Source organism: Passer montanus, unplaced genomic scaffold (genome assembly GCF_014805655.1).
Source record: "Passer montanus isolate IOZ18808 unplaced genomic scaffold, ASM1480565v1 scaffold40, whole genome shotgun sequence".
Taxonomy (NCBI): Eukaryota; Metazoa; Chordata; class Aves; order Passeriformes; family Passeridae; genus Passer; species Passer montanus.
Window position 1 is genome coordinate 7,048,579 of NW_024368819.1, and position 26,601 is coordinate 7,075,179.

Below are 26,601 nucleotides of genomic sequence, written 5' to 3' on the forward strand. Positions count from 1 at the left end.
GCTGTGTAATTTAGTTCTTAAAAATATGTATTTCCAATGTCCATCTTGAGATATTCTGTGAAGCATTTTCAGAAATTATTGACTCTAAACTTAAACCAAAATTAAAACTCAAAAGCAAATAACTGTAATCTTGTGCATCTTGGCTAAGGCAAAATATGTTTAAGATTTAATTTCTAGGCTAATTTTTTCAAAGATTAGCCTCAAAACACATGAGCAGTATATCAGTGGTTTAATATTTTATAACTTATCATGTAACTGCTACAAAAGTCACTGCTCTGGGATTGCAAAGAGGCCCTTTACTACAGTGTGGGAAACATGTATACATACATCCTTTATTCATGTATGTATACATACATACTGTTTCAAGGAATGTTAAATTTAGTTTTGAATTGAGCAATTAATTCAGTTGAAGAGCTTAAACTTACACTTAAGTCTGAGCCTGTGCATTCATCTTCCTTGTCTTCCTCATCCTTTTTGTCTTCCTCTTCAGGTTTTATCCAAAACCAAGTCTCCTTGGGAACACCAATATCCTTACATAACAAGGGATTGAAATGGAAGTTATCCGACTTTGTAAATTTTCTTGTAAAATGCTGGATAAAATTAATTTCTAGGAAGTGAGCTGTTAGCCATTAAAACTTGCATGTATAGTTTAGCCAAGAATTACTAAAGCTGTAGGTAAGTACAGCAGTCCACAATACTTTTTTTTCACTTTTTTTTTTACAATGGAATCCATGCCAATGCTAACATCTTAAGGGATTTAAATTGAAGTTATCTGTCTTTTAAAGTTTTCTTGTAAAATGCTGGATAAAACTAATTTCTATGAAGTGAGCTATTAGCCTTTAAAACTTGCATGTATAGTATAGCCAAGAATTACTAAAGCTGTAGGTAAGTACAGCAGTCCACAATACTTTTTTTCACTTTTTTCCCTTTTTTTTTTTTACAATGAAATGCATGCCAATGCTAACATCTAGTTCTATTTCATCTATGTTTGATATGTGCAAGGCTACACAACAATGTAATCTCACACCAAGCCTGTGAGCAGATACCCTTGCTATCAGCTGAAGACGTCCCAAGTTATTTTACCAAGAGATCACATGGTGCTTCCTAATTCACCTCAGGTAAAGTTAAAGGAAGAAAAGTAAACAAGGATGATCTAAGCTTAATTCAACTGACTTCATTTGAAGCAAACTAAGTTGTATAGAACAATCTCAGCAGAACTTGTGAGGTGTTCTTAACTTCTACCTGGTTAATAGAGGAAGAAAAAAACCTTTAAGTTTTCCAGTGGCAAACTTCACTGCTATTACCCACGTTATTCCTTCCTTAGTTTTGTGGGGGTTTTTTTGTTTGTTTTTTTAATGCTACTTTAGTGAATCTATTGATTCCCTCAATGATGATCCCCATTCTTGGAGGTACTAAAGATCTGCCTGGTCCCAGACAACCTGCTTTAAGTGACTCTGCTTGTGAAGGAAGGCTGAATACGATGACTTCCAGAGTCCATTCCCAATGTCAGTTTGTGTGATGATGTTGCTCCCTCACTTGAGGCAAACAGCACCATTATATAGGAATGCCTGATACTGGCTACTGGAAGATACGCAAACAGCTCAGAAATAACCAGAAAAACGCAGAAGCAAACCCACAGGTTCTCATGTAAGTTACCATGAGGTTGTTGTGCACCTTCAACTATCTTAATGGTACAAACATTGATTTTGAAATATTTTAAGAGGGCTGAAGCATTGCCAAACATGAAGACTTAAGCAAGTTACCCCAAAATTTTAGAGAACTTCCAAGAACTGAACCACTGCATAGTAGCCTGTATCTCTAACCTCTGAAATCTTCCTTCCAACCCTCCAGAAAATCCCCCAGGTCTCACTTTTTGTGTATCTAGTTGCTGGCAGGCCCTCTGGCTTTTTCGCAGGTCCCCTTCCATCTTACGTTCTTCTTGTTTGGTTTTGAATCTTATTCTGTTAAGAACAAGCAGAGGTGACTAAGCAGGCACACACTCAGTGACAATGCATTACAGTCCACAGAACCTGAAAATCTATTCTTACTAACTTTCCCAGACCTGAACAACATTAAAGTTAAGAAGTCATTCTGACATTGTTGCTCATGCAGGGAGCACACCTGTATTTCTTGGGAATTATACCTTTAAGATACCTTTTCTGACCATGCTACACTGTTTCTTCATTAGGTTTTCCTAAGACATAAAGTGGTTCACGAAACATCTGCAAAAGCTACAGCCTTTCCTCAGTTTCACTTCTCCATATATTACAAACAAATCAGGAGAAAACCAAACCAATACAATCTTTAAAAATGTACTCTGACTTTTAAAACTGTAGTACCAACAGTGCTTAGGAATATCTGTGGATTTTATATTTCAAAATATATGTTTCTCCAATTAAAAAAGCTGCATATGACTTGAGAAAAGTTAGTATGTATATTGTTTGCCTTACTAACAATTACAAAATTAAATGGTGCAGCACGTGCTTTTAGCATTACAGTGCTCATCTACTTTTGCTTTAGAACTGAGAAACAATTACTCTGTATTGTACCTCTCACCCTTCATTCAAAATATTCAAAAATACTAGCACATTAAAAGAATAACCAAATATCAAGCATAAAAAGAACTGCTATTTAGACATTCCTGGAATATCAGGAATATGTATGACTTTACCTGAACTCATCTGCAGCTTGTTCATTTGCTTGTTTTTTCATATGGAGTTTTTGTCTATAGTTTTCCAGTTTTTCTTCAGCTTTTCGCTTTTTTAGTTCCTCATGACCAAGCCCACTTCTGCCTATGTAAGTTTAAAAGATGAATGTAAGCAGTTGAGAAGCTCTGATATCCAACTAAATAAATCAGAAAGCACCACAAACCTGTTTTTATGTTCAGAGGAATAGGTTCAACAATGCCTTCTCCTGTGAGAGAAAAAAAAGTCAATAAAAAAACCCGAGTTTTTCTCAAACAATGATTTATGCAGTATATTAAAGCAGGCAAGCTGCTTTTGCCATTATTGTGATTTTTTTGCTTGGAAGCTGAAAACTTCCCAATCAATATACATTTAGTACAAATGACACAGCTGTTCTGGAAACTGCCTCTCTTTTTTAGCTCATCTGCTGAAATCCTATGTAACTTTTTTGTGACAGGGCCAAACTGAAGTAAAGGTGTTGACCTGACAGGTGTAAGATACCTGCGATGAAGACTGCTTTGTTACTGCCTTCTGGAGCCTTTTCAATCTCACAGCAATGATGAAGAATAAAAACAATCTGTCTGGGCCAGTTCATTGTGATTGTCTGCCAGAGTTGCTGAACTGGCACAGCAGTTATTGATTCCTTGTTTTACTGATTTTACTTCATCTATTAAGGCTTCATAAGGGTAGGCCAGTGTGCACGGTTTCTTTTTCAAAATCCAACTATAAGTTTCAAGAGGGTCTGATGTTTTTTTGAACACTATTAGCTTTGCAAAACCATCAAAACATCCTTCATGCAATTCCTGTAGGTATGCAGGTATGCAAGTGCTATACTGAGCTGCAAGTGCTGCTCTTCCCTTGCATCCCTCAATACTCTGTACTACTTTTACTTCAATTTTAGGGATTTGCTCCCGTATTTCGTTCTGTCACAGCACCTTCACACTTCTGTAATGCTGTGGCTCTCCAAGAGGCACTTATTGACCTGTCACCAAACGAAGTGACAGCTGCAGTCTGTAAAATATTGAGCTATAACTGAATACAGACACCACTTCCAGAGAGTGACAAACTTACCACTTTTGCCAAGGGCCTGGCCGCTCTTGTAGCCCATCTTCTGGAGCAAAGCAAAGCCTTTGTTCTCATTGCCCAAAGCACTTTTCAGTACCAAGTCACGTCTCTCTTTTTCTTCTTCTTTTATGCTTTTTTGTCTGTTCTTCTCATTGGCTTCTTTTTGCTTTTCTTCCTTCTGAATGGCTTCCTTCACCCGCCTCACCATGGGCAAACCTGGCCTGACATCCTGCCTGCGAGTTAGTAATTCCAGCAAACATTAGAGTGGTTGTTTTTTGTTTTAGAGGTTTACAATCACTTAAGAAGCGTAGAAAAAAAAAGAACTACCTACTTACTTAATAAATAAATCAGACATATAGTCTTCCTCTTCATCTCCCTCCATGGTTAGCACGCCCCTATGCCGACGCCTTGCCTATGGACACGGTCAGTGCATGTTACCGAGCATTTTATTTCTCTGCGCGTCCCCGGACGGAGGGGCCGAGGGACGCAAACACCGTAACGCGCCGGGCCGGGCTGCCCCTGCCAGCCCCGGGGCACCCGCGCCCGCCCCCAAGCCCACAGCGCGTCTTCCCGGGCTCCGCTACCGCCGACCACGGGCGGCCGCGACGCCGCTCCACGCCCGGGAGCGCCGGCGAGCCGCAGCCAAGCGCCAGGAGCCGGGAGAGCCGCGGCGGCCGGGCCCGCCGGTGATGCGGCCGAGGGCGAGCGCGGCGCAGCGCGCCCACGCCTGTCCGTGACCGGTCCCCGGGACCGCGCTGTCGCGCCTGGTGCAGCCCGGAGCTGGCGGGACGCGGCCGCCGCTCGGGAGGAGCGTAAGTGCCCGTGAGCGGCCCGGTGCGCGGCGGGGCGGGGGCAGGGGCCGCCTTTCCCCCGGGCCGGCGGCGTGCGGGCTCGGTGTGCGGGCTCGGTGTGCGCGTGTGCGGCGGACAGTGTTCCCTCGGCATCGGCCCCTCAGCGGCAGTGCCGGAGCGCCGACCCCTGACTGCGCCGCTGCAGTGCCTCTGAGGGGATTTCAGAGGCAGGCGTGATGCCCTGAGAGCGGCTACGGCTTTTTAAAGTAGCCGATGCAGGTAGGGGGACCCAGGCGCGAAAACCTTTTCACGTGATGGAGTCCTTCAGGAGTGTGTGACTTCGCCTAAAGTTGCCTGTTTCTCGGCTTTCTCACTTGACTGAAGCGCACGCGTGGTGAAGATACAAGTAGTTGATTTAGGCATCGGAAAACAGCTGGGGGATAGAAAGGAGCTGTAGTCTCTCTGAATGTTTTCGTATCTCTGTAATGCTGCAACATATCTCCTTGGCTGCTGGTTGGCTTTGATCGGCTTTGGCTCTGCATCCTGTGGGAGATCACAGTGTATTTATTTCTTGTAACATTCACGGCAAGATCCTTGCCAGGATAGGTAGAACTCCGTATGCTTCTCACTGCTTTTTGGAGCAAACCTTGGCCAGTGTCAGTGAGCTTTGGGTTGTCTGCATAAGTAGCTCTCTGTTAGACTGACTCTTCAGTGAGCTGAATATCTGTGTAATTGTTCCTGTGTCTGATGCCTTGTGCTTCACCAGCACAGCCGAGTGCATGTGCAGGTTTTGTTGCTTAGAGCCTGTGTTTCCTGCATTTCAGATGAAGCAGTACCGGATTGTGGGGAAGGTGCCTAAGGTGTCCATGGCTCTTATGGCCAGGGACAAATAAAACCTTTTATGTGGGGAGGAAAAGGAGTAATGAGCTGTGCTGTCCAACAGTGCTTATGGTACTTATGTGCTGCGTGGGTGTGACAAGCAGTGCAGATCTCTGGGATGATATCCAGAGAATCACAGTGCTATCATTCATTGCATCTCTCTCTGCTCTCATGCAAAGGTGTTTTGAGGTGATGCGTCTGAGTAACTGACAAACAATGCCTTGTCAGTTCTTTATAAATGTAAAAGCAAAAACAGCAACAACAACAAAAGAAACAGAAAATGTCTTTGGAGGAGTTAGGGAGGGCTATATGTGCTTCTTTCTATATGTGGCTCTTTCACCTTTGCTGGAACTGTATGTAGTGAAAAATACACAATGTGCTGAAGTGCAGGGAACAACTTTAACATCAAACACATTATGATGCTTTGGTTTCATCAGGACCAAGTCATTAAGGTGGATTTAGAACTATAATACAGCATTAATATGTCACATTACTAATGTCTCATTTTGGGACTGTTTAAAAAAAATCAGTTTAAGCCACTTCATTTGGCTTTAAGAATTTGTTGAGTTTGATCATGAATGAGGAAGCAGCTGAGAGCTCTTGAGAGCAAAAGTGGAGCAGTGCAGCTGTCAAAAGATGATGCCTGTTGAAAGCTGATGTCTTACATAATACTCTGTAGTTGTGTTGCTTTCTCTGTTTTGCCTGGGATCCTAGTTTCAGCATCTCTGTATTCAGGTTTTGGGGTTGGGTTGCTTTTTTGCTTCTTGGGTTTCTTTTTGCTGAAGGTGGTTGATTTAATGTTGTGATTTTAGATAAATTTTGTGGGTTTTTTTCCTTCTGTCAGCTCTGCATTCTGTAGCTATGCATTTCTTCAGGTGGTTTGCTAAGATGAAGTTTGCTTACACTGACAGAGTGCTTTTGGTAGTGCTTTGATGCCAGCCCCATTGATTGAGCAGGATCACCAGTGTTCCATCTGCAGGATTTTGCCTGCTGGGGAGACCTGCAGTAGTTTGGCTGCTGCTGGTGTTCTGGGCTGTCACCCTCAGGCTAGCTGGATTTCAGGGAGCTTGCTAGTGGGATCAGGGAGATCATAGATCAGTGCTGCCAAATCCTGTCCCTGTTCCTGGTTCTCCCAAACTTGCATTGGCTAGAAATTCCTACTTGTGGTAGGCTCATCTTCTCAACTTGTCTGTTGAAGGGTGTTGAGAAGGGGGGCAGGTTCATGCCCCAGTTTTGGGAGTGAGCTCAAGGGTCTTGACTTGCACCAACAATCCTTTTTCTCGTAAGTAGAGACAATGAGATGATTTCTTTACCTTCTTTAAACAGGGACTTTGGTATATTTTTCTTGGCTGAGAGTTTGTACCCTGGAATTGCCTGTAGGTGCTCTTATTACAGTTTACAGCTCCATTCGCTGAAGTACTAAAGAATGGACTCAGTTTGTAAGTATATGAGTAGCTTTTATGTGGGACTGTTTAGCTAAGACAAGTGTGAGCAAGCTGAATATTTTCATTTGATTTTCAGAGCTTTGTACTGATGTAGTGTACTTTATGCTAATATTTACATTTTTATTTTAGAGTTTCTACGCAAATTTGCAATAAAATTGGAATTCAACCCATTATGGAGCTGGCTCATAGTTTGTTACTGAATGAGGAAGCATTAGCTCAAATCACAGAAGCAAAGAGACCGGTTTTTATCTTTGAATGGTTGAGATTTCTGGATAAAGTGCTAGTAGCTGCTAACAAGGTAATTTAATGGGTTCCCCCCCACCCTTATTTCTAAATAAACTTTCTTTTAAAAAGCATTTTTATAAATTCCATGCCAAAGAAGGTTTACAGATAATGGCCAGATGGTACCTGTGTGGTTTCAGATTCAGCCTGAAGAGTCTGTGCTAATTTGTAGGTTTTAAGTGTTTAACTGTAGGCAGTCTGTAGGCAGCTGGTAAGTATTTTTAAAAACTAAAAATTAAATAGGACAGCAGCTAATTCTGAGCATTTAGCATCTGTCTGCTGTTGTTGAATGTATCTTATATCTCTCTGAGACAAGCAGTTTGCTGAGTTACGTGCAGTTGGGAGTGGTATAAAGTTTACTTCCATTTCTTGTAGATTTTTCTGGGTGTTAGAAGCAATGCAGAGAATTAAACTACTTATTTATTTTTGGTCTGTTAACAGACAGATGTCAAGGAAAAACAGAAGAAACTTGTAGAACAGCTAACAGGACTCATCAGCAGTTCCCCTGGGCCGCCCACACGGAAACTGCTTGCAAAAAATCTTGCTGCTCTCTACAGCATTGGAGACACATTTACTGTTTTTCAGACACTTGACAAGTGTAATGACATCATCAAGAGCAAAGATGACACTGCAGCCTACCTGCCCACCAAACTGTATGTTTTGGAATGGAAGAGAAAGGGGAGAAAGGGGAATGATTTTTAAGCCAAGTGGTCCTGGATATTACAGAAGAATCTGCCTATATATGTGCATGATATGTTTACTTATATTTTGTGTGGTTGTTTGGAGTTACGTGTGCTTGATATTGATAGCAGAGAAAAGTGCTGGATTGAGATTGTAGAGGGCAGGACTCAAAGGTGACACATACATGTCTCTGTGAAATTGAAATGGTTTTCTCTAGGCAAGGTACTGTGTTATGACTCTTCACCTGCTTATGGCATGGGGAGGATAACCATTAATGAAGGCATTCCACCAGTGGAATTGCTGCTGATTGTGCTCAGGTATCCCACTGAAGGTGGAACCTGCAGACTGTCAAACCAGAGTGTTACCAGTGCCTAGAGAATATAACCAAATATTCAAGTTTTATTTCCCCATCAGATGTTGTCTTTTCTATTCCCCTAGTGTGCTAAGCTGCACAGGTCTCTCAAGTAGATTCTCTACATGTGGATATGTGTGTGCATGGATGTGTGATCCACTTTGGTAGGAATTTGGTTAATGCCACAAACAACTTCCACTGAAACTGTTTTTGGTACTTTCCCATGTACTGCTCCATATGTTCATGGTGACTAGTGAACCCAAATGTGGCCTTGCCTTCAGACATTATGGCAACAATAGGATTTGACAATAAAATCTAAAATAGTCACTGTTTGGGCAGATACTGTCCTCTTATTTCTAGCTCTTGCAGCTGTGTGAGGATCTTGTGTAAGTGGGAAGTGTTTTCTACTATAACGTGCTCTGAAATTTATGCTAGCTAGTCATAGTCCAGAAGGTGTTTAATGCACACATGCCCATTGAAGGGGAGGCTGTAATGAGTTTGTGATGTAACTTTGCTAAAAAACTATTTAGCCAACAATTACATATTTTTAAAAAAGCCTAATTCCTTTGTAATGAAAAACTGCTTGTGTTCAGGAGCTGCTTTTGTGACTGTCCTGGAACAGTTTGTGTATATAACTGCAATGTGGTGATAACTAAATATTCCTAATCTCAAATGGCAGAGCAAGAAAAACATGTGAATAATTGGATCCAGAGATTTTACAGTGCCTGTAAATTTTCCTGTGTTATGCAATAATTTTTGCATTTTAAGTTCTTAGTCTTGAAAAACCCCATAATTTGGTATCTACAAAAATGTGTCAGGTTATATTACAGGCTAGAGGCTTTCTTGCTTGGGAAAGAGACAGTTTATTGAAACACAAAACCCTAATCTTGCTGAGATTTCAGCCTATCTTGTTTTCTCTGGAATTTTTTACTCTATGTGTAGATCCTATAGTAATACCCTTTCAAATACATTTGTATTCTTAAAAGGTGGTGACTTTTCTGTTGCTTTTTTTTGGTAAACAAAAAAATTATTTAAATGGACTGTGTTCAACAGCCAGTATAAGTAGTGCATAGCAAATAGATTTTTATTCATCAGTGTTGATTAGAACATACATTTCTGTTTAACTATTTGTTTTCACTTGGATTAGTGATACACATTAATATGTGTATTCTTTTTCTCTGTTTTCTAATAGGGCTGCTGTGGCATGTGTTGGAGCATTTTATGAAAAAATGGGGAGAATGCTGGGTAGTGCTTTTCCAGAAACTGTGAATAATCTGTTAAAGTCTCTGAAAAGTGCAGAGGTAAGTTTCAGTTTGTTTATGTGGTCTTAATTCCATTTTAAACTGCTTCCTCCATTGGTGTTTGCCAAATTGCCCAGATTGTTTTTCTTTTGCACTGAAGAATGCAAATCACTTCCCTAGACAGTTTCAAGTCTACTGCAGAGAGTTTAGACTTTATCATATGAATATTGTAATAGTTACTTCATAGTGGCATCAGTAAGCAAAATTCAGAAATTACTGTATTTGTCATTTCTAACTACTGTGTTAGGATTTGTGCCCATGTACTCTGAATAAACATTTAGTTGTTAAAAGTTAATAATGAATACTTAAATATTGTGGGGAAGTGGTTACTCTGCATGTGAGCAGAATACATTGTGCCCTGAAAAGAAGAGAGTGTCATAATATTGAGAGAATGTATCCTGGGCTGTCAGTGGGTCTGATTTTATGCAAGTAGCTCTGTTGGGACAAGTTGGAATACTGACTATGTGGATCTTTTGGTGGCAGCTGTTTTCTTCAGCTGTGTTGTTGTACCTGTGTGATAATTTATTTATGTGTGTGTGCTCTCAGATTCTAAGTACCTTCCTGTGTGCAGGTATAACATGAAGCTGTTAACTTACTTGGGCTTCCCATTCTCTCTTACCAGCTGCTTTTTCTTTTTTCACCCCCAAGTCTGCAGTTGATAAGTAGTGGGGCAGTACAGAAGCATTTTACCTAGGGCCAGTTTGTTGGGTTGCCTGGGCTCAATTTGTGTCACAACTGAGGAACTTTAAATAAAGCTGTGTGTGGTGTTTACTTCTATTTAAAATCAGCTACATATCAATTATATATGCCTTCATTTTCAATGTTTGCAAAAGCATTCCTGCATAGAAGCAGGAAAATGCTTAAGTGTACACCTGATTCTCAATGCAGCTGCTGTGTCCACATTTTTCATCAATGTTTTTGTGTCTGTGCAGTCTCAGGGCCGCAGTGAAATCCTGATGAGTTTGCAGAAAGTCCTCAGTGGACTGGGAGGAGCAGCAGCTTCTTGTCACCGTGATATTTATAAGAACGCGCGGTCTCTGCTGACGGACAGATCCATGGCTGTGCGCTGTGCCGTGGCTAAGGTGGGTGTCTTCTCAGCAGTCACAGAAATTCCTGTGCTGTGACCAGGGAGTACCTGCAGTTGAACTGGGACCTGTTGTTCAGGAAGGGAAATTTGATAGTTAGTTGGACAAGTTAAGTCCTTACAAGTTTACACTGCAGGCTCAGACATTTGACTAATTTTGCAAGTACTGTAGTACTGTATTCCCCACTTGATAAAAAAATGCGAGATAGAATATGTTGTCTGTGAGCCTCAGTGGGAGAAGTTTTTGGAACATGGTTCTTGTGTACAGCTTTCTTTTAATTTTTAAATTTGTGTATTAGCCTCTTCCAGGACTCTTCTGATAGTTTACTCAGCTAAGGTAGTTGGCATGTGAGAGAGTGTGTGTAAATTAATTCTTGAAATTTTCATATTAAAATATTTTCTGAATAAACCTGATGATTGCAGCCTGATACTTAGATAAAATGTAAGAATTGTCTCCTGGTCCTTAGCAAGTCTATTTTTCCTACAGTGTCTGCTGGAGTTACAGAATGAAGCGGTGTTTATGTGGACAGCCGAACTAGAGAATGTTGCCACGCTGTGCTTTAAAGCTCTGGAAAACTCAAACTATGGTGTGCGAGTTGCAGTGTCAAAGCTCTTGGGGACAGTCATGGCTACAGCACTGATACCAAAACAAGCCACAGGTAGGAGCCCTTCTGGATTCCCTGTCTACATTGGCAGATGTAGTTGCATCTTCAATACCATGTTACAGGACAGTGTTGTTCCAGTAGATGGAAGCTTGTTGGTGGATTGTTTGTTTTTACAAACAATAAGCTAAAAAGAGTGCAGAATCTCTGTTGTAGTCATGCAAGATGAAAACAGAGCAAACTATTCAAAAACCACTTGGGAGAAGTGGCTTATTTTTTAAGCATGCAGGTAAATTGTTATCTGAAATATGCAAGACAGTTTTGAATTAGTAAGTGGTTTCAAGATCATTGCTTGTGTTGGTTGGAACTTTAGGAACAAATTAATACTTTTCTTTTTAAAAAGTGATGCGGCAAAATGTCAAGAGAGCCACACTTGAGGAAGTCTTGGAGCTCATGGCCACAGGATTTCTGCGAGGGGGATCTGGATTCCTGAAGAGTGGTGGAGAGATGTTAAAAGTAGGAGGATCTGTCAATAGGGAAGTGCGAGTTGGTGTTACCCAGGTTTGTAATTTCTTTAATGAAGTAAAATTCATACATAATTCCTTTTAGTAGGAAAAATACACATTTCTGTTCTGTGTTTCTGTATAAGATAATTTACAGGTCTAATTTGACTCTTCTGTTTTGTGAGATGTACATGAGGTATCGTTCCCCTGCTTTCTTTTAATACTGATACGCAGTAACAATGGATTAAAATAAGAGCTAAGGAAAACTTACTTGATCAGTATATATTAGGTAAGATTAACTTGCAAAAATATTGGAAAACTTAGCATGTTAAAGACTTTAGTTCCTTTATAATTTAGTTTCTTATTAGAGAGGGTGCTCTGTTACCCTTTTGTAGCTCCTTTCTCAGCTGCAGCTCAGATTACTTAAACTACATTTCTTCTTTCCGTATATCTCTCATGAGCAGGTGAAATCTGATGAATGTGGAAACTCCTCTTGTCTGAGAGAGAAAGGTGGTGGCAGCATCTTTTCAAATTCAGACATTCTTCTGCTGACATATATTTCAGTATGCTGCAGTACCTTCCCAGAATCAGATTCTTTGATCATAGGTTATTTTGTGAAACCCTTTATTTTTTTTCTCAACCTTTTTCAGGAGAACTTGGTGAATATTCCAGGTTTTCATTGTGAACTGGAACATGTTGATGTTGCTTTTATTTACATGATAGTCTTAACTTTTTTAAAAATAGGCACATTTAAACCAATGAACTGGGTTTTTTTGCTGTCATTCAAAGTATATTTTATGCATCACAGTACAGGGGCTACTCTTGGTACAGGAGAAAGTTGAGTTTCAGCAGAAAAGAAGTGAATACTGAATTGGTTCATGCTGAGTAACTCATTAGGTTAGAGTTGCTTATTGCTAACTGGTGTTGCTACTATTGTGCATGATGCTCAAGTCTGGCTGTAGTTTTACATTATTTTTAGTTCCTGTTTTAATTGTTGCTGTGTGACTTCTGGATCTGCAGGCCTACGTTGTCTTTGTTACAACGCTGGGAGGGCAGTGGCTGGAGCGCAACTTTGCTACCTTCCTGTCCCATGTGCTTGATCTGGTCTCCCATCCTCGTGCAACTCAGACCCACGTGGAGGCTGTTTACTCTCGAAGATGTGTGTCCTTTATCCTGAGAGCAACTGTGGGCAGCTTGCTGGGGGAGAAAGCACAGATTGCAGCTGCCAAAGAAATATGTCAAGCCATTGGTAAACAAATGAAGGCAGTGGGTGAGAACCATTTTTCTTCATTCAAGACCACTTGAAAGTTACTGTCATTTTACTGAGGCAGCCATTTTTTTAGCTTTCTTCTACTGTGAGGACTAATTTTCTTCTTGTGGGAAATGATAGTTCATCTGCTTTCTGTTTCAAATTCCAAAGGTTGAGTTCTGCTTCAAAATGATTGTATGACACTGGCTTGTTATCCCAGTTAGCAAATGCATTGTCAAAAGCCTAGAATGGAAGTGGAGAAGAAAACAATGCATTTGCCATCTGTCTTGGGATAGGTTGTATTGAAAGTCATGCAGAGTTCTTTACTAACAGTGTTAAAATCCTGTAGGTCAAGATCTTGTAGATCCTTGTGTCTCCCCTGCTAATATCCATATTAATATCCAGTTGGATTTTGTGATAAAAATGGTGTAATCTGAAGAATATGACCCCTTTGCAAAACTTTGCAGAATATGGAATCACTGAGAGGGCTAACAAAACTCTCTTGGCATCTGTTTCTTATGAAAGGAAGTAGCTCAAGCTGGAGATTTGAAAGAGTAAATTGGAAATGCTCATAATTTTATTTACCAACATATCTTTCTTTTCTGCTGCAATCTAATTGGAGTTTAAAACAATGCTTAACATACGGAAATGAATTTGATGTAGAAGCTTTTGCAGGTTCTTCTTGTAACAATTTTTTGATGGGGTAGGCATGGAACTTTAAAGGTTTCTCATTGCTGTAAGTACTACTTCCAGGAAAACAAGTCTATTGAAAATGCTGTTTCTGAGAGGAAACAGTTGCAAAAACTGTTGCAAAAACAGTAGCAAAAACTCCTCCTGCCACCTTGTCAAAGCTGCAGGAAATTCAGTTGTGTATTTGGTTAGTTTGAAGAACTTATATATTTTTGAGGATTTCTCATGAGTGTAGTGAAAGATGGGATGGGTTTTTGCTTGGTAGTAATTGCTTCTTTTCATATACAGCAGACCATTCTCTAAGTTTCTTCTGTCACAGACACACAAATATTAAGCTGGTACTGAAGCCCCTTTTAGAAGAGATAGTTGCTGCTTTTGGGTTATTTTGTAGGAGAACATACTATGGGATTAAGGAACTCAAGTGGATAACAGTGAGATTATTAGAAATCATCTAAAGGTCCCTTTTTTAGTTTCACTTGAACATACATGCATGCAAATTTGTATGCAGAACCTAGATATATCAAGATTGTACATTTTCTTCCTGTATAGATGCACACATACAGTTACACTGTTTGTCCTACCTCTTAGTGCTTTCCATAGTAACTGCTGGGCTTCTGTTTTTTATGGTCTTTGGACAACTGTGTTTGGCTGATAGCTATAAAACTCTTTCCCTGCTGAATATGTTAGTTTTGTTAGTTCTCACTGTGACCAGACTTGTGGTTTTGTTTTAATGTAGGATTGATGTCAAAATGAAACTGTCACTTTCTGTCGTGTGAATGCTCGGGTGGGATTCTAATGGTAGTTAAGCAAGACACTCTTGTTTTCTTTTCTGCAGAAGCAGTAGTGAATGATGCTAACAGTGAAAATAAATCGGGAGCTGCTGATGTAGCTGCAAGCCAGCATGTAATGGTGTGTGCCCTCCAGGAACTGGGGAGTCTGGTTCAGAGTCTGAACGCCACTGCATCTCCTCTTATTCAAGAACCCTCTATTGGTATGCAAATAAATGGAAATAGATTAAGTGAGGCATTTGAGCAATGAATATGAAATACCATTAAATCTAGTTAAATAATAAATGAATATGAAATAAATAAATCTATGAAATTGGTACTTCCTGTAGCACTCCAGATGACTGCATTTGTCCACCTCATTGTCTGTAGTACCCTAATTTTAATTCAAGTGTGACCAAGTATTAAACAGCTGTTTAGATTGGAGTCTTTCTGGAGCTCTTTCTAAGGGTGAATGAAGTGGTAATTTTTGGTATTGGATTGTTTACAATAATGGTTTTGTAGGAAACACATTGTTTTGCTATGTAAGATCTGAAATATTTGCTCCTGGAAAACATTGCCTTTAAATACCAAATTTCTGGGGGGAGGCAAAAGTATTTTGTCGAGATGAAGCTGTTGGTAGTTCCCTTTAAAAATAGTTATTCTTTGGCTGAAGTTAACTAGGGTTGGTGAGGATTTTCTGCTTGTTTGGTTCAATATCTGAATCCACATTTATTTTGTAGTGTTATAGCTTTACATTTTTGAGTTTGTGGATGCCTATGCTTTTTCTACTGGAAATATGAGCTTCTTTAGATGTTTCATCATATAGATTGTTGTCTTGTTGCATATGACATTCTTCCCATACTGATTTTATGCCAGCTTTAGAGTAGGGAAGACAGCTCATATTTATTCCTTCTGGGAGCTGTGTCCCATAAGAACAGAGGGCACTGTATCCCAGTATTATTTCTGTTAGCTGCCGTGAACTCAGCAGGTAGGAGCTGTTCACTAGCTCCAGAGAAAATGAGCACCAGTGGAGGCTTTGAAGTAGAAGTTTGCCAAGATTTGGAGTAAAGAAAATATTTGTGTGGAGACAAATAGGACTGAAGGGCACAGCTAGAAAGTGGGATTAGGTGGGCACAGAAGTTTGGAGAGTGTAGAAGGATGCAAACTTGCTGCAGTGTGGACAGCACCGTGTCAAAAGCAGTCAGTGATAGCAGTCAGTGACATCTAGACATGTGCTTGGCTACAATGTGAAGCAAACCCCATGATCAGTGTTATTGTTGCTCTGTTATTGGCAATCTAAAATATTATGGGAATTGTCTCATCCAGTGCCTGTTCTCTTATACAGCACTGCTGCCTCTTTTCAGTGTTTAAGTAGTGGGAGTCGGTGCTGTGGCTCTGATGGCTCCACCTTTGCTGACAAAACCTGATGGGGAGCAGCATAATGCTGGTAACAAGTACCATCTTTTCTGAAAAGATAAAGACATCAAATTCAAGTGCTTTAATTCTGAGTTTCTTAACATTCACATTGGCTGTCTAGTATTGATTCAGTTTACTTCTCTGTGTATATTAAAAAGGATATGCATATTAAAAAGTACATAATAAATTAAAGACTGCGACCTCTCATTTCTGTAGGTCTGTTGGAGACAGTAACTTCAGTTCTTCTTCATCCCAGCATGGCTGCTCGACTGGCTGCTGCCTGGTGCTTGCGGTGTGTAGCTGTGGCATTACCCTTTCAGCTGACTCCATTTTTAGACAGATGTGCAGAAAGACTCAACAACCTGAAGACCTCCCCTGAAGCTGTTAGTGGCTACAGTTTTGCAATGGCTGCTTTGCTAGGTGGTGTGCATCAGTGTCCTCTAGGCATTCCTCATGCCAAAGGAAAGGTGAGATAGTGAGTGTTTCATCTGTGAGTGTACTAAAACATACCTTTTTATCCACAAGTAATAGCTTTGCAGAATGGGTGGCATGCTAATGAGTTAAAGCATTATTGAAATTGAGCTTGTGCCATGTGCAAGAATAGTGGCCAGAGTGCATGCTCTTTGAATCTCAGTTGCAATATTTAACAGCTCTTTTCCTCTCTTTCTGTTTTAAATTTGATGAAGAGAAATTGAAATATTGAAAAATTGCTGAAGAGAATATTACTGGCTGTGTTATCATATGAAAAACACTAATCATCAGCATGAAATGTAATCTGCATTCATTCTTTATAGAAGGTCAATTCCAATGATTTGAGAACATCTTTAATCTGTAAGAGTGAATGAGTAGAAGTAGTTTGCAGTGGCTTCATGTGTGTTTCTAAGACCTGCTGTGTTTTGCTGCTGGTGCAGATGGTGGTCAGTATTGCTGAGGATCTGCTGCGAACTGCTGCGCAGAACAGCAGGCTCTCCTTGCAGCGGACTCAGGCTGGATGGCTTTTACTTGGAGCACTTATGACTTTAGGTTTGTAAAAATGCTTTGATTTTTCTTTTTATTTTAAAGCTTGTCCAACACTTCTGATTATTCACTCTGGCAAATGGTTTTTATGTATAATGGGCTCATTATGCAGCACAAGAGTATTTACACAGGGGAAGCAGAGTGTAAGTGTACTTACTTCAGCAATGTTGTGCTGGGGAGAAGTGAAATATTAGTGCTTATCTAAGCTGAAGCATGGGAGAAGGCATCATACCTGAAAAAACCATTTCTGTTCTGGTTTTAGAAACCCAGCTTTTAGTTATTCTCTGAAAGGACAGTAAATGGAACCCAGTGAGCATTCCAACAAGTTGCATGTGTGTCTCTAGATAGACAATAGCAGAGTAGACGTGTTGTCAGTTTAAAAGCCCTTTGGTTTTCTTTTAAAAAAGCCAGCCTCGTGTTTGTATGTGCCATTACATAATATCATAAGCTGCATTTTTAGAGGTTGTAAATATACTCTTGAATTTTGCAGCTGTGGTGTTCTTTTCTGTTTTGAGTTTCTTTTATACTGGAAAATGTTATAAAGTTCTGATGCATTTTGCAATATTTTGATCTCTCATCAAAACCATTTGTGTTTCATCTCGTTTCTCTAAATTGTCTCTTTCACCAGTTTATTGGCATATTTTTCTAGCAGTGTATTCCTATTGTGGTTGTCCTCCAATATATTTTTAATGTACTTGCACTGGATCTTTTTCAGAAGTTGCAAAAAAACTGTAACTGTTAAACTAGTTTGCATAATCCATAACTATCAGTTGTTTTTCTGTATCATTAAACAGTTGTATCTGTTTAATGGAGAGGGTAGAGTAGGCTAAAGAACCTGCCTTCAAAATTGATATTAAAAAATTAGAAGCCAGAATAAAAAGATAGTAAAAAGACAGTTGACCATGGTTCTGTATAACATGACAGTGGGTAGGGTAGTCTGTTTCCTATTTTAGGAGTGACACCCACAAGCAGATGTGATGTATGGTACTTATTTGCCACACTTTCAACCTAGGAAAGAGAAAGAATTTCATTTGGTTTTCATTGTTCCAAGTAGGGCAAAAAGGGATAGAAAATCTGTTTAATGGAGAGGGTAGAGTAGGCTAAAGAACCTGCCTTCAAAATTCATATGAAAAAAATAGAAGCCAGAATAAAAAGATAGTAAAAAGACAGTTGACCATGGTTCTGTATAACATGACAGTGGGTAGGGTAGTCTGTTTCCTATTTTAGGAGTGACACCCACAAGCAGATGTGATGTATGGTACTTATTTGCCACACTTTCAACCTAGGAAAGAGAAAGAATTTCATTTGGTTTTCATTGTTCCAAGTAGGGCAAAAAGAGAGAATTGAAATAAGACAAAAATAGTTTGAAGAGCAAAAGCCTTCACAGCAGATTTTTCACACTTAAATGCACATTTTTATTATACTGTCACTTTTTTTTACTTAGGTCCTTCTGTTGTCCGATATCATCTGCCTAAGATGTTGCTGCTGTGGCGAAATGTGTTTCCACGTTCTCTGAAGGAGCTGGAAGCAGAGAAGGCAAGAGGAGATTCATTCACCTGGCAAGTAACACTGGAAGGCCGTGCTGGAGCTCTGTGTGGTAAGAAATTCAGACTTTGAGATTATACCTGCACAGTAAACCAAAACGTGATTCCAAGTATTGTAGAGAGAACTCCTATAACTTCCCCTCTTCTTTACTCTGAAAATGAGTAAAATGTGTCACATTTTCATCAGTATGTCCTGGTTTTCACATACAATTTTATGAACAGGTCACACAGCAGTTTTTAATTGCTGCTCCTTTGATATTCTCAGAATTTGTGTCTTGTTTATGTCTTATACTTGTTTGTTTCAGTGAAAGTTTAATTTAAACTGTTCTGTTATTAGCTATGAGAAGCTTTGTTGCTCACTGCCCTGAGCTCCTCACTGAGGATGTGATCAGGAAACTGATGACACCCATAGAATGTGCCATGACAATGATGTCACAGTAAGTAGGCAGTTTCTGCTCTTTATTCACTTTTGTCCTTCCCTGGTCTTGAAATACTAGAACTTATTTGGAGTTGGGTTTTGTGGTTTGGTGTCTGTCCCTTCCCCCTGCCTCACCGAAAATTAAAATAGGACTTCTGAGGAGATGCATGTCCTTGATTTATGACAGTGTATGTTGTGGGTTTGTTGGGTTTGTAATAAAAGTTTTCTCTGTACAGTTACTTCTGAAAATGTATCATTAATTGAGTCATGTTGTTCAGAGTAGTTCTCTGAACACTGTTTTCTTGCCTTGCCTAGAGTTATGTCCTGTGAAAAGAAATCTGAAAGTACTCTTTTCTGTAACTGCAACATTTCTATTTTCTCTTTTTCATTTTTAATTCTATAGCATTCCATCAGTAATTAAAGCCCATGGAGCTCATCTCAAAGCCAGTGCAGCTATGGTTCGTTTAAGACTTTATGATATATTGGCTTTATTGCCTCCAAAGACATATGAAGGTACATACATTTTTAACAGTTTTTGTTGAAGTAAAAATTCTACTTTACACTTGTGATGCATGTCTTTGAAGCAGCTTTAAGAGTCAAAATACAATTTTAGAGATCTCCAAGAATTTTGTGCTGTATTCCTCATCTTCTGTATGTCATCTTGACAGTATAACTACAGAGTATGAGTATCGCAAAGCATTCATAGAGTAACACTTTGAGTGTAGCAGTTGTGGTCCCCTTTGTTGGATTGAGAGGTATGGAGATCATGGTCTGAGATCAAATGGTTTTTTAAGTTATTGTTACTTAAAAGATAGAGAACTTTATTTCTTAATATACTGAAAAACAAATGTGACAGTGGAGGTTTAGTTTTGGTTACATTTGGGGTGGTTTTTTTTGTTTGATTGGTTTGGTTGGTTTCCTTTTTAAACCTGATTTGATCTATTACACACATCTGCTATGAGTAAATTGCTAACCACTGTCACATGGTCTGACAAGATAAACTTTTTGGGTTTCTTTGGTTTTTTTGTTAATTCAGTTTGTTTACATGATCATGTGGATGAGCAGGTTTTTCTATATCTGAATTGTCATCCTGTAAGGATGGCCTAATCTGTTGTTTAGAACCAGACACAATTCTGAGTAATGTGCTCTAGTGGACCCTGCTTCAGCAGAAGGTGGAATTAGATAAATAACCTTAACTGTTATTTAGGTATTTGGGTGCCCATGATTTGGGAATTCAGAGCCTACAGTTCCATTTGAAGCCTTGCTCTCACCTCTAGTATTGTCAGATTTACTTCTCTGTTAGCCACCTCTAAAATTGGAGTAATGGTACATTTATAACTTCTGATCAATAGCTGAAATCTTGTAGCTAAGAAGCAGTAGTGATTCTTTTTAATGTCTGCCCTTCTAGGATCATTTAATGCGCTTCTTCGAGAGCTGGTAGCAGAATTTACTTTGACAGACAACTCTGCCAACACAACCACATCACTCCTGAGGTCTCTTTGTCATTATGATGATAGTGTTCTGCTTGGCTCTTGGCTGCAGGAAACAGATCATAAGTCAATTGAAGATCAGGTAACAAAAAAGCTGGAAGAATGAATTAGCTGCCCTGTCTGTGTGATGTGTGTGGGGAAGCCTTCTAAAACTCGAGCTTCGTACCTTGTTTTTAGTCTTATTTCAGAGCTTTTTTGCATGTGCTTCCATCTACAGGGTACTGTTTTGAATAAAAACCACCTACAGCTGAGATAGAAATTGCATAATGCTACTCACAGGGTTGTGCTTAGTGCACCAGCCTCATTAAAAAAAAAACAAAACACAACCCTAACTCAGTATCTCTTCCCATCTGCCAATATTTGCAGCTTAGAAGTTGTTCTCATATAGGTTTTTTTGAGCTAGGGGAAATGGAGGTTCCACTTAACATGTTCCATAATGAAACTTCGGTCAAAATATCAATATTGCAAATGGTGTTAGAGCAAAACAAGATTTAGCTGGTTTTGTAGGTGTAGTAAGAAATCTTACATTTCATTTAAAAGTGTTGACACCATGTTGTTGCCTGAAAACTCCCTCTTCTGCAACAGCCATCTAATAGTAGGAGGGTTTCTCAGAAGGTTTGATGGAGCTGATCCAAGAGCCAAGACTGATATCAAGGGTGTGGGAAGCTTTCTGAGCCAAGATCAGCATGTCAAAGCAAAAAAGAGTTTTACAAACTTTATTTATTTGTCATGAAGGACGTAGACTTCCAGTGCAGTTTTCAGTCCCCAGAGCTTTTTCACTCCCTCCTGCCCTCCCCCCTTTTTTTTTTTCACTTCCTGCCTGTAAAACACTGGCACTCTTGGTAAGTGGAGGTCTGTAGTCTGTGACAGGACACTGGCAGTGTGTGCTCACAGCCCAGAAAGCCACTGGAATCCTGGGCTGCATCAAAAGCAGTGTGGCCAGCAGGATGAAAGAGGTGGTTCTGCCCCTCTGCTCTTGTGTCCCCAACATAAGAAGGACATGGAGCTGTTGGGAGCAAGTCCAGACAGGGGCCACAAAGTTGATAGGAGGACTGGAGCACCTCCCCTCTGAAGATGGGCTGAGAGAGTTGGGGCTGTTCATCCTGGAGAAGAAGAGAAGGTTGCATGGACACCTCACAGCAACTTTCCAGTATCTGAAGGGGCATTACAGGCTGGAGAGGGACTCTTCATCTAGAACTGTAGTGATAGGTTAAGGAGTAAAAGGCACAAATTGAAAGGGGGAATTTAGGTTAGATATTAGAAAGAAATTTTTCACAGTGAGAGTGGTGAGACACTGGAATGATTGCTGTGGGAGGTTTTGGATGTCCCAGCCCTGGTAGTGTTCAAAGCCAGGGTGGGTAAGGCCTTGACCAACCTGTTCTAGTGGAAGATGTCCCTGCCCATGTCATGGCAGTGCTGGGACTAGATGATCTTTGGGATCCATTCCAACCCCTAACTTTCTATCATTCTTTGATTCACTTGTGCTTAGTCATGTTTTATTTTCTAATGATACAGAGGTGTCAACAAACCTTGCTGTGTTTTCTGGCCTTCTAAGAAGAATACAGACGTACTAGATTCTAATTTTTTTTCATGGTTAAATAATTGATAAGAATATAGAATTTTCTTCAGAGAAAATAATGATTGTTTAATAGTGTTTTATGAAAGAATGATGGTTAGGAAGTATTTTCTTGATAATAGGAGAGTTCATAATTTTAGTAGTGTTTCTGATTCTTTCTGTGTAGGGTATAATTATAGCCAAAACTGATATTTTAATACACTGTACTGTAACTCTCTGCTCTGAATAGCCTTCTTTCTGAAATGGTACATCATATTCAATGGTTTTGATGGTTAGGAAGTATTTTCTTGATAATAGGAGGGTTCATAATTTTAGTAGTGTTTCTGATTTTTTTCTGTGTAGGGCATAATTATAAGCAAAACTGGTAATTTAATACACAGTACTGTAACTCTGTGCTCAGAGAGTGACTGAATAGCTTTCTTTCTGAAATGGTATTTCATATTCAGTGGTTCAGAAGCTACTATTTGTACCAGAATCAAGCTGCTTTTCTCTTAATTTTCATCTTTTAATACCAGGAATGATAGTTTGCGTATTTATCTAGCTGTTAACGGTTTTGACCCTTTAGAATTCAGCTGTAAATGCTGATGTGTATGCGTGAGGATACTGCACTTGTATTCAGGTGCTTGTGAGCTATTCTGTTGTTTTAACTACTGCATATGTGTTTTGGTTATCTGTAGTTCCAAATGTTATGTGCAAAGGTATATTCAGAGGTGTTCATGTTGTGTGGAATTTTGCAGCTTCAGCCAAACAGTGCGTCTGGAAGTGGTGCTCTGGAACATGATCCCTCTTCTATTTATTTGCGCATCCCCGCTGGTGAAGCTGTACCTGGTCCCCTTCCCTTGGGAGTATCTGTCATTGATGCATCTGTGGCTCTCTTTGGTGTGGTTTTTCCTCATGTCTCTTACAAACATAGGTCAGTTTACATCAGTGTTCAGTTTCAGAACATAATGTCTTGTTTCTCTGGGTACTGTTGTGTTGGGGATTTTTTTGTTTATTTGTTTGGTTGTTTTCCTGAAATAAGAATTGACTAAGGTATCAACTGTCTTTAAATTCAGAGTTTAGTGTTTGATGTCTGTTGTGTCTCAGGATTCCAGAATATGTGGAGTCACTTTAGAAATAAAGTGATTTCCTCAGTTTTATCTTTTTTGAAGATTAGTGTTCAGAGATGAAGACTAGATTCTTCTGTTTTCATACTGCATTTAACAGTAGTAATATCTCTGCAACCAAAATTTCCTGCAAAAGTACCCATTGCAATTAACTTCAAATCGACCTTGAAAACTGCAGGGGCCTCCACTGAATTTCATTTGGCTGCCATAAGAAAGACCATTTGATTTATAGTCAGCAAGGAATTGTGTGCACAATGAAAAAGAGGAAATGGAATTCAGTGTATTTTCCTTTGTGTTTCACGTTACTGCTACAGTTATGAGTTGTCGGGACTAATTTTGTTACTCAGTTTAGGCAATTTGTCCCTGAGCACAGAGTGAAAACAGTTCTAAGAAGCATTTCAAAGTAAAATCAGCTTTCAATACAAATCTTCTGGGAGCAGTTTTTTTTTGTAGCAGTCAGCCTCATTTTGTAGTAAGTGCAGGATAGACTTGAGACCAGCTTGGGGTAATTCACCTTGGTCTATACTTGTTCTTAATGGTGAAAAGATGTAGCTTGGGAACTGCTGAGTAATTAAGAATGCAGATTATTCATTACATTCCTGTTTTTGGTATTTTCAAGGGAATGTTCCTCCACCCCGTAATGTTTTCTGGGGAGGAGTTGGGCCAGGAATGGACGTTAAATGGGAAAAACAAAGAAACAGAACAACAAATATGAAGACTAACACTATTTTAAATGGTAGTGGAAAGACAGCATTTTTCCACTCTGGTCCTCATAGCTTTCTAGTTATACAGTCAAATGCACCTGAAGATTCACTTCCTCTTGGTGGTGTTTTCTTCAGAGGAAGAGTAAATATTTGTGGATGAACTAGAAGAACCAGCAAAGGGATGTTCAGAGTAGCTCTGCAGTTAATACCTGTAGTGAATACCCTCTGCAGCCCCTGAAGCAGACATGCTGTTACTGAACTTAAAAGGCCCTTTTGTTCTGTGTAGTTTTTACCAGCTGTGCTTTAGTTTGTATTTTGAAAGGCTATCACTTCAATTATGTTCTTTCCTTTGCTTTAGATTACAGATGTTGGATCACTTTGCTGAATGTGTCAAGCAGGCTAAAGGTGTTCGCCAGCAAGCTGTGCAGCTTAATATCTTTACTGCTGTTCTTAGTGCCTTGAAGGTAGGACTTGTAAACTTGCAATGAAAGCCCAAGTTCATCAGTCTGTGTTCAGTACAAAGGGCTGTTAGAAGAGTGCTACTAAAGTTATTCAAGAATTAGTTACTCAAAAGTTTGGAAATTCCATAATTGAACTTTTTTCTGGATACTGGCTTGTGCTCTTGTCTTCATGTGCCAGTACAGAGAACAGATGAGGCTTGTGACTACGTTCTACAGTTATCAGCATTCTGTAGTGTTCAGGCTGCCTTTCATCTTCAGTGCTGTGGTTTTATTTACACTGGACTCACAGATTTAAGTACTTTGTCATATATACTCAGAAAACCCCTCAAGTCAGAGCATTGTGCAGATGTGGCTTGTGTAACTGAATACAGAAATAGCTTTGGGTTTACATTTTGGTTGCCTTATTGCACAGAATTCTAGGTGCTTATGCCCAATCCCACTCTCTGCAGCTACTGCTGTGTGCTCTCTATCTAGACTTGCAAATGCAACCTGATGCTGTCAAGTCAGAAAGTAAGCAAGTCACAAATAATGCCTGCCCAGTTTAAGCTACTGCTGGAGCTCCATGTCTTTGGTTGATTGGCAAAATACATTGGCAAAACAGCACCTCAGTTCTTTGCATTGTTCTTAAAAACTTGATCTACATTGCTACAAGTTGAAATGTAGATTCTGAGGCAGATTTCTGGAAGCTCTCATGCCATGCCAAGTGGTCAAAAAATTGTCAAAATTGAGCTGAAATGAGGACTTGAGGAAAATTAGAATCTAAGGTAGAGCCTCTGACTTCTTGCTCTATAGTACATGCAGTGTTTTTACTCTACATAGGTTTAATTATTTCTCCCAGAGTAAAAGAAACTGCAAAAGTGCTTTAGTGTTATTGTTTCGTAGAGTGTTCATATAAGAGGCTGTATAAATGTTTGGAAAGATATGAGTATAAAGAAAAAAATACTTTCATGTATCTATAATGTCTTCAATTTAAGTGATTCTTGTAGAAATGTAACTGGTCTGTGATTTTCCTATTAGATTTTTGCTGTTAGATTTTTAAAGCTTCTCTTTTTTTCCCTGAGGTGTCTGATGTAAAGCTAGATCAGATTTGGTAGGACTAGGGTGCATGTAGATAATGCATTTGATAAAAAAGACTGGTGCAACAGGTCTTCCTGTATGTGAAATAGGTACAGTATTGGCAAACATCATGAGACCCAGGATGTTGTTGATTTTGAGTTTCAAATGTTTTCAGCCAATGTGTTTTAGGATAAACTACCACAAATTGAAGCAAAAGTGCATAGTTTTCACTTGATGGTCTCAAATATATTTTCTTCTGCTCTACATTGGGGTGTTTGGATTCTTCTTCTTCTTCCTTTTCTTAAATTTTTTTAAAATTTTTTTTATTTTTAATGTAGGGTTTAGCAGAGAATAAAAGCACATTAGGACCAGAAGAAGTCCGCAAATCTGCTTTGACACTTGTAATGGGTGCTCTTGATAATCCTAACCCTATTTTGAGATGTGCAGCAGGTGAAGCTCTTGGCAGAATGGCTCAAGTGGTTGGAGAAGCCTCTTTCATTGCTAGAATGGCTCAGTACAGTTTTGATAAGTAAGTTGATTTTAATTCAGAAAATGAAATAAAATTGCAATTTAATGTAATGTGTAATTTAATGTAGTTTGGAAGATTCCTTTTCTAAATATCGTATTCATTATTGTCTTCTTTCCTGCTTGATCCCTGTGGTTACATAGACCTAAGAAACCTTTAAACAGATTCTTCTCTTTTGGATTTATTTCATGTGAGGAATAAATGCTGAGTTGTTAAACACTTGGAATGTGAAATCATACTGGTGAACAGGTTTTGATGAGTTACCTGAAGGTGACCAAACTGTATCAGATAGATGAGCACAGCTTACATTAAGTATGACTGTAATGTGAAGCATGTAACAGTGGTTCTGTTTCACTCTTTACACATTGATTTAACTGATTTGCTGGTCTGTATTTTTTTCATATTCTATTGTTTATCTTGGGTCTTTAGAAAGATACCTGGTAGAAGCAACACGACAGTATGTTTCCCAATTTCTTGCTTAAATTTAAGGCATCAGCATATTTCTGAATCAGAATGCGACTGCCTCAGGGCTGCAGCCCACGTTTTTGGCTGGGCCAGGTGCATGCACATAGCCTCAGTCCAGCTCTCTTACCTCTGAGTAATTAAATTTTTCTCACCCTTTCATCTTGTAATAAAGTACAACATCCTTGCTTTCTTTTGTTGAATTTCTATTACTGGGACATTCCGTGGTTTCTTATCTAGATTAACTTGGAAGTTGTTAATGGTTGTCATTCTGTTGACAGTCAAATGATTTTTTTAATATTTGACATGTACATTTACTTTGTTGTTCACTGATAGCCAAGAGCATGCATGTCTCTCATACAGTCAATTAGGGGAAAGAAATCTTTCTTTGTGTTTATTAGGAAATCCCTTCTTTTATCTCTCTTCCTCACCCACTGAAAAGGCTTCTAA

General features: G+C 39.3%; 2 protein-coding genes across 5 annotated transcripts in view; one reads left to right on the forward strand and one right to left on the reverse strand.

Moving 5' to 3' along the window:
• Nucleotides 1-4,426, reverse strand: part of GPATCH11 (G-patch domain containing 11) — an 11,368-nt gene extending 6,942 nt beyond the window's left edge. For 3 of the 4 annotated variants that reach the window (XM_039719066.1, XM_039719065.1, XM_039719067.1), the window contains exons 1-6: nt 4,085-4,426; nt 3,756-3,982; nt 2,872-2,913; nt 2,672-2,792; nt 1,871-1,961; nt 426-530 (exon numbers count right to left, since the gene is read on the reverse strand). In XM_039719066.1, coding sequence (XP_039575000.1) covers nt 426-530; nt 1,871-1,961; nt 2,672-2,792; nt 2,872-2,913; nt 3,756-3,982; nt 4,085-4,131 — 633 coding nt within the window. In that variant the 5' untranslated portion in view covers nt 4,132-4,426. The remainder of the gene's footprint in view (nt 1-425; nt 531-1,870; nt 1,962-2,671; nt 2,793-2,871; nt 2,914-3,755; nt 3,983-4,084) is intronic. The other variant, XM_039719068.1, reaches the window with a different exon arrangement.
• Nucleotides 4,426-26,601, forward strand: part of HEATR5B (HEAT repeat containing 5B) — a 54,506-nt gene continuing 32,330 nt past the window's right edge. Inside the window, exons 1-18 of the mRNA XM_039719043.1 lie at nt 4,426-4,561; nt 6,994-7,162; nt 7,588-7,799; nt 9,372-9,480; nt 10,413-10,562; nt 11,052-11,223; nt 11,570-11,727; nt 12,690-12,939; nt 14,444-14,599; nt 16,008-16,258; nt 16,703-16,814; nt 18,253-18,405; nt 18,690-18,789; nt 19,174-19,283; nt 20,179-20,342; nt 22,574-22,749; nt 24,005-24,110; nt 25,502-25,692. Of these exons, the coding sequence (XP_039574977.1) occupies nt 7,037-7,162; nt 7,588-7,799; nt 9,372-9,480; nt 10,413-10,562; nt 11,052-11,223; nt 11,570-11,727; nt 12,690-12,939; nt 14,444-14,599; nt 16,008-16,258; nt 16,703-16,814; nt 18,253-18,405; nt 18,690-18,789; nt 19,174-19,283; nt 20,179-20,342; nt 22,574-22,749; nt 24,005-24,110; nt 25,502-25,692 (2,696 nt within the window). The 5' untranslated portion in view covers nt 4,426-4,561; nt 6,994-7,036. The remainder of the gene's footprint in view (nt 4,562-6,993; nt 7,163-7,587; nt 7,800-9,371; nt 9,481-10,412; nt 10,563-11,051; nt 11,224-11,569; nt 11,728-12,689; nt 12,940-14,443; nt 14,600-16,007; nt 16,259-16,702; nt 16,815-18,252; nt 18,406-18,689; nt 18,790-19,173; nt 19,284-20,178; nt 20,343-22,573; nt 22,750-24,004; nt 24,111-25,501; nt 25,693-26,601) is intronic.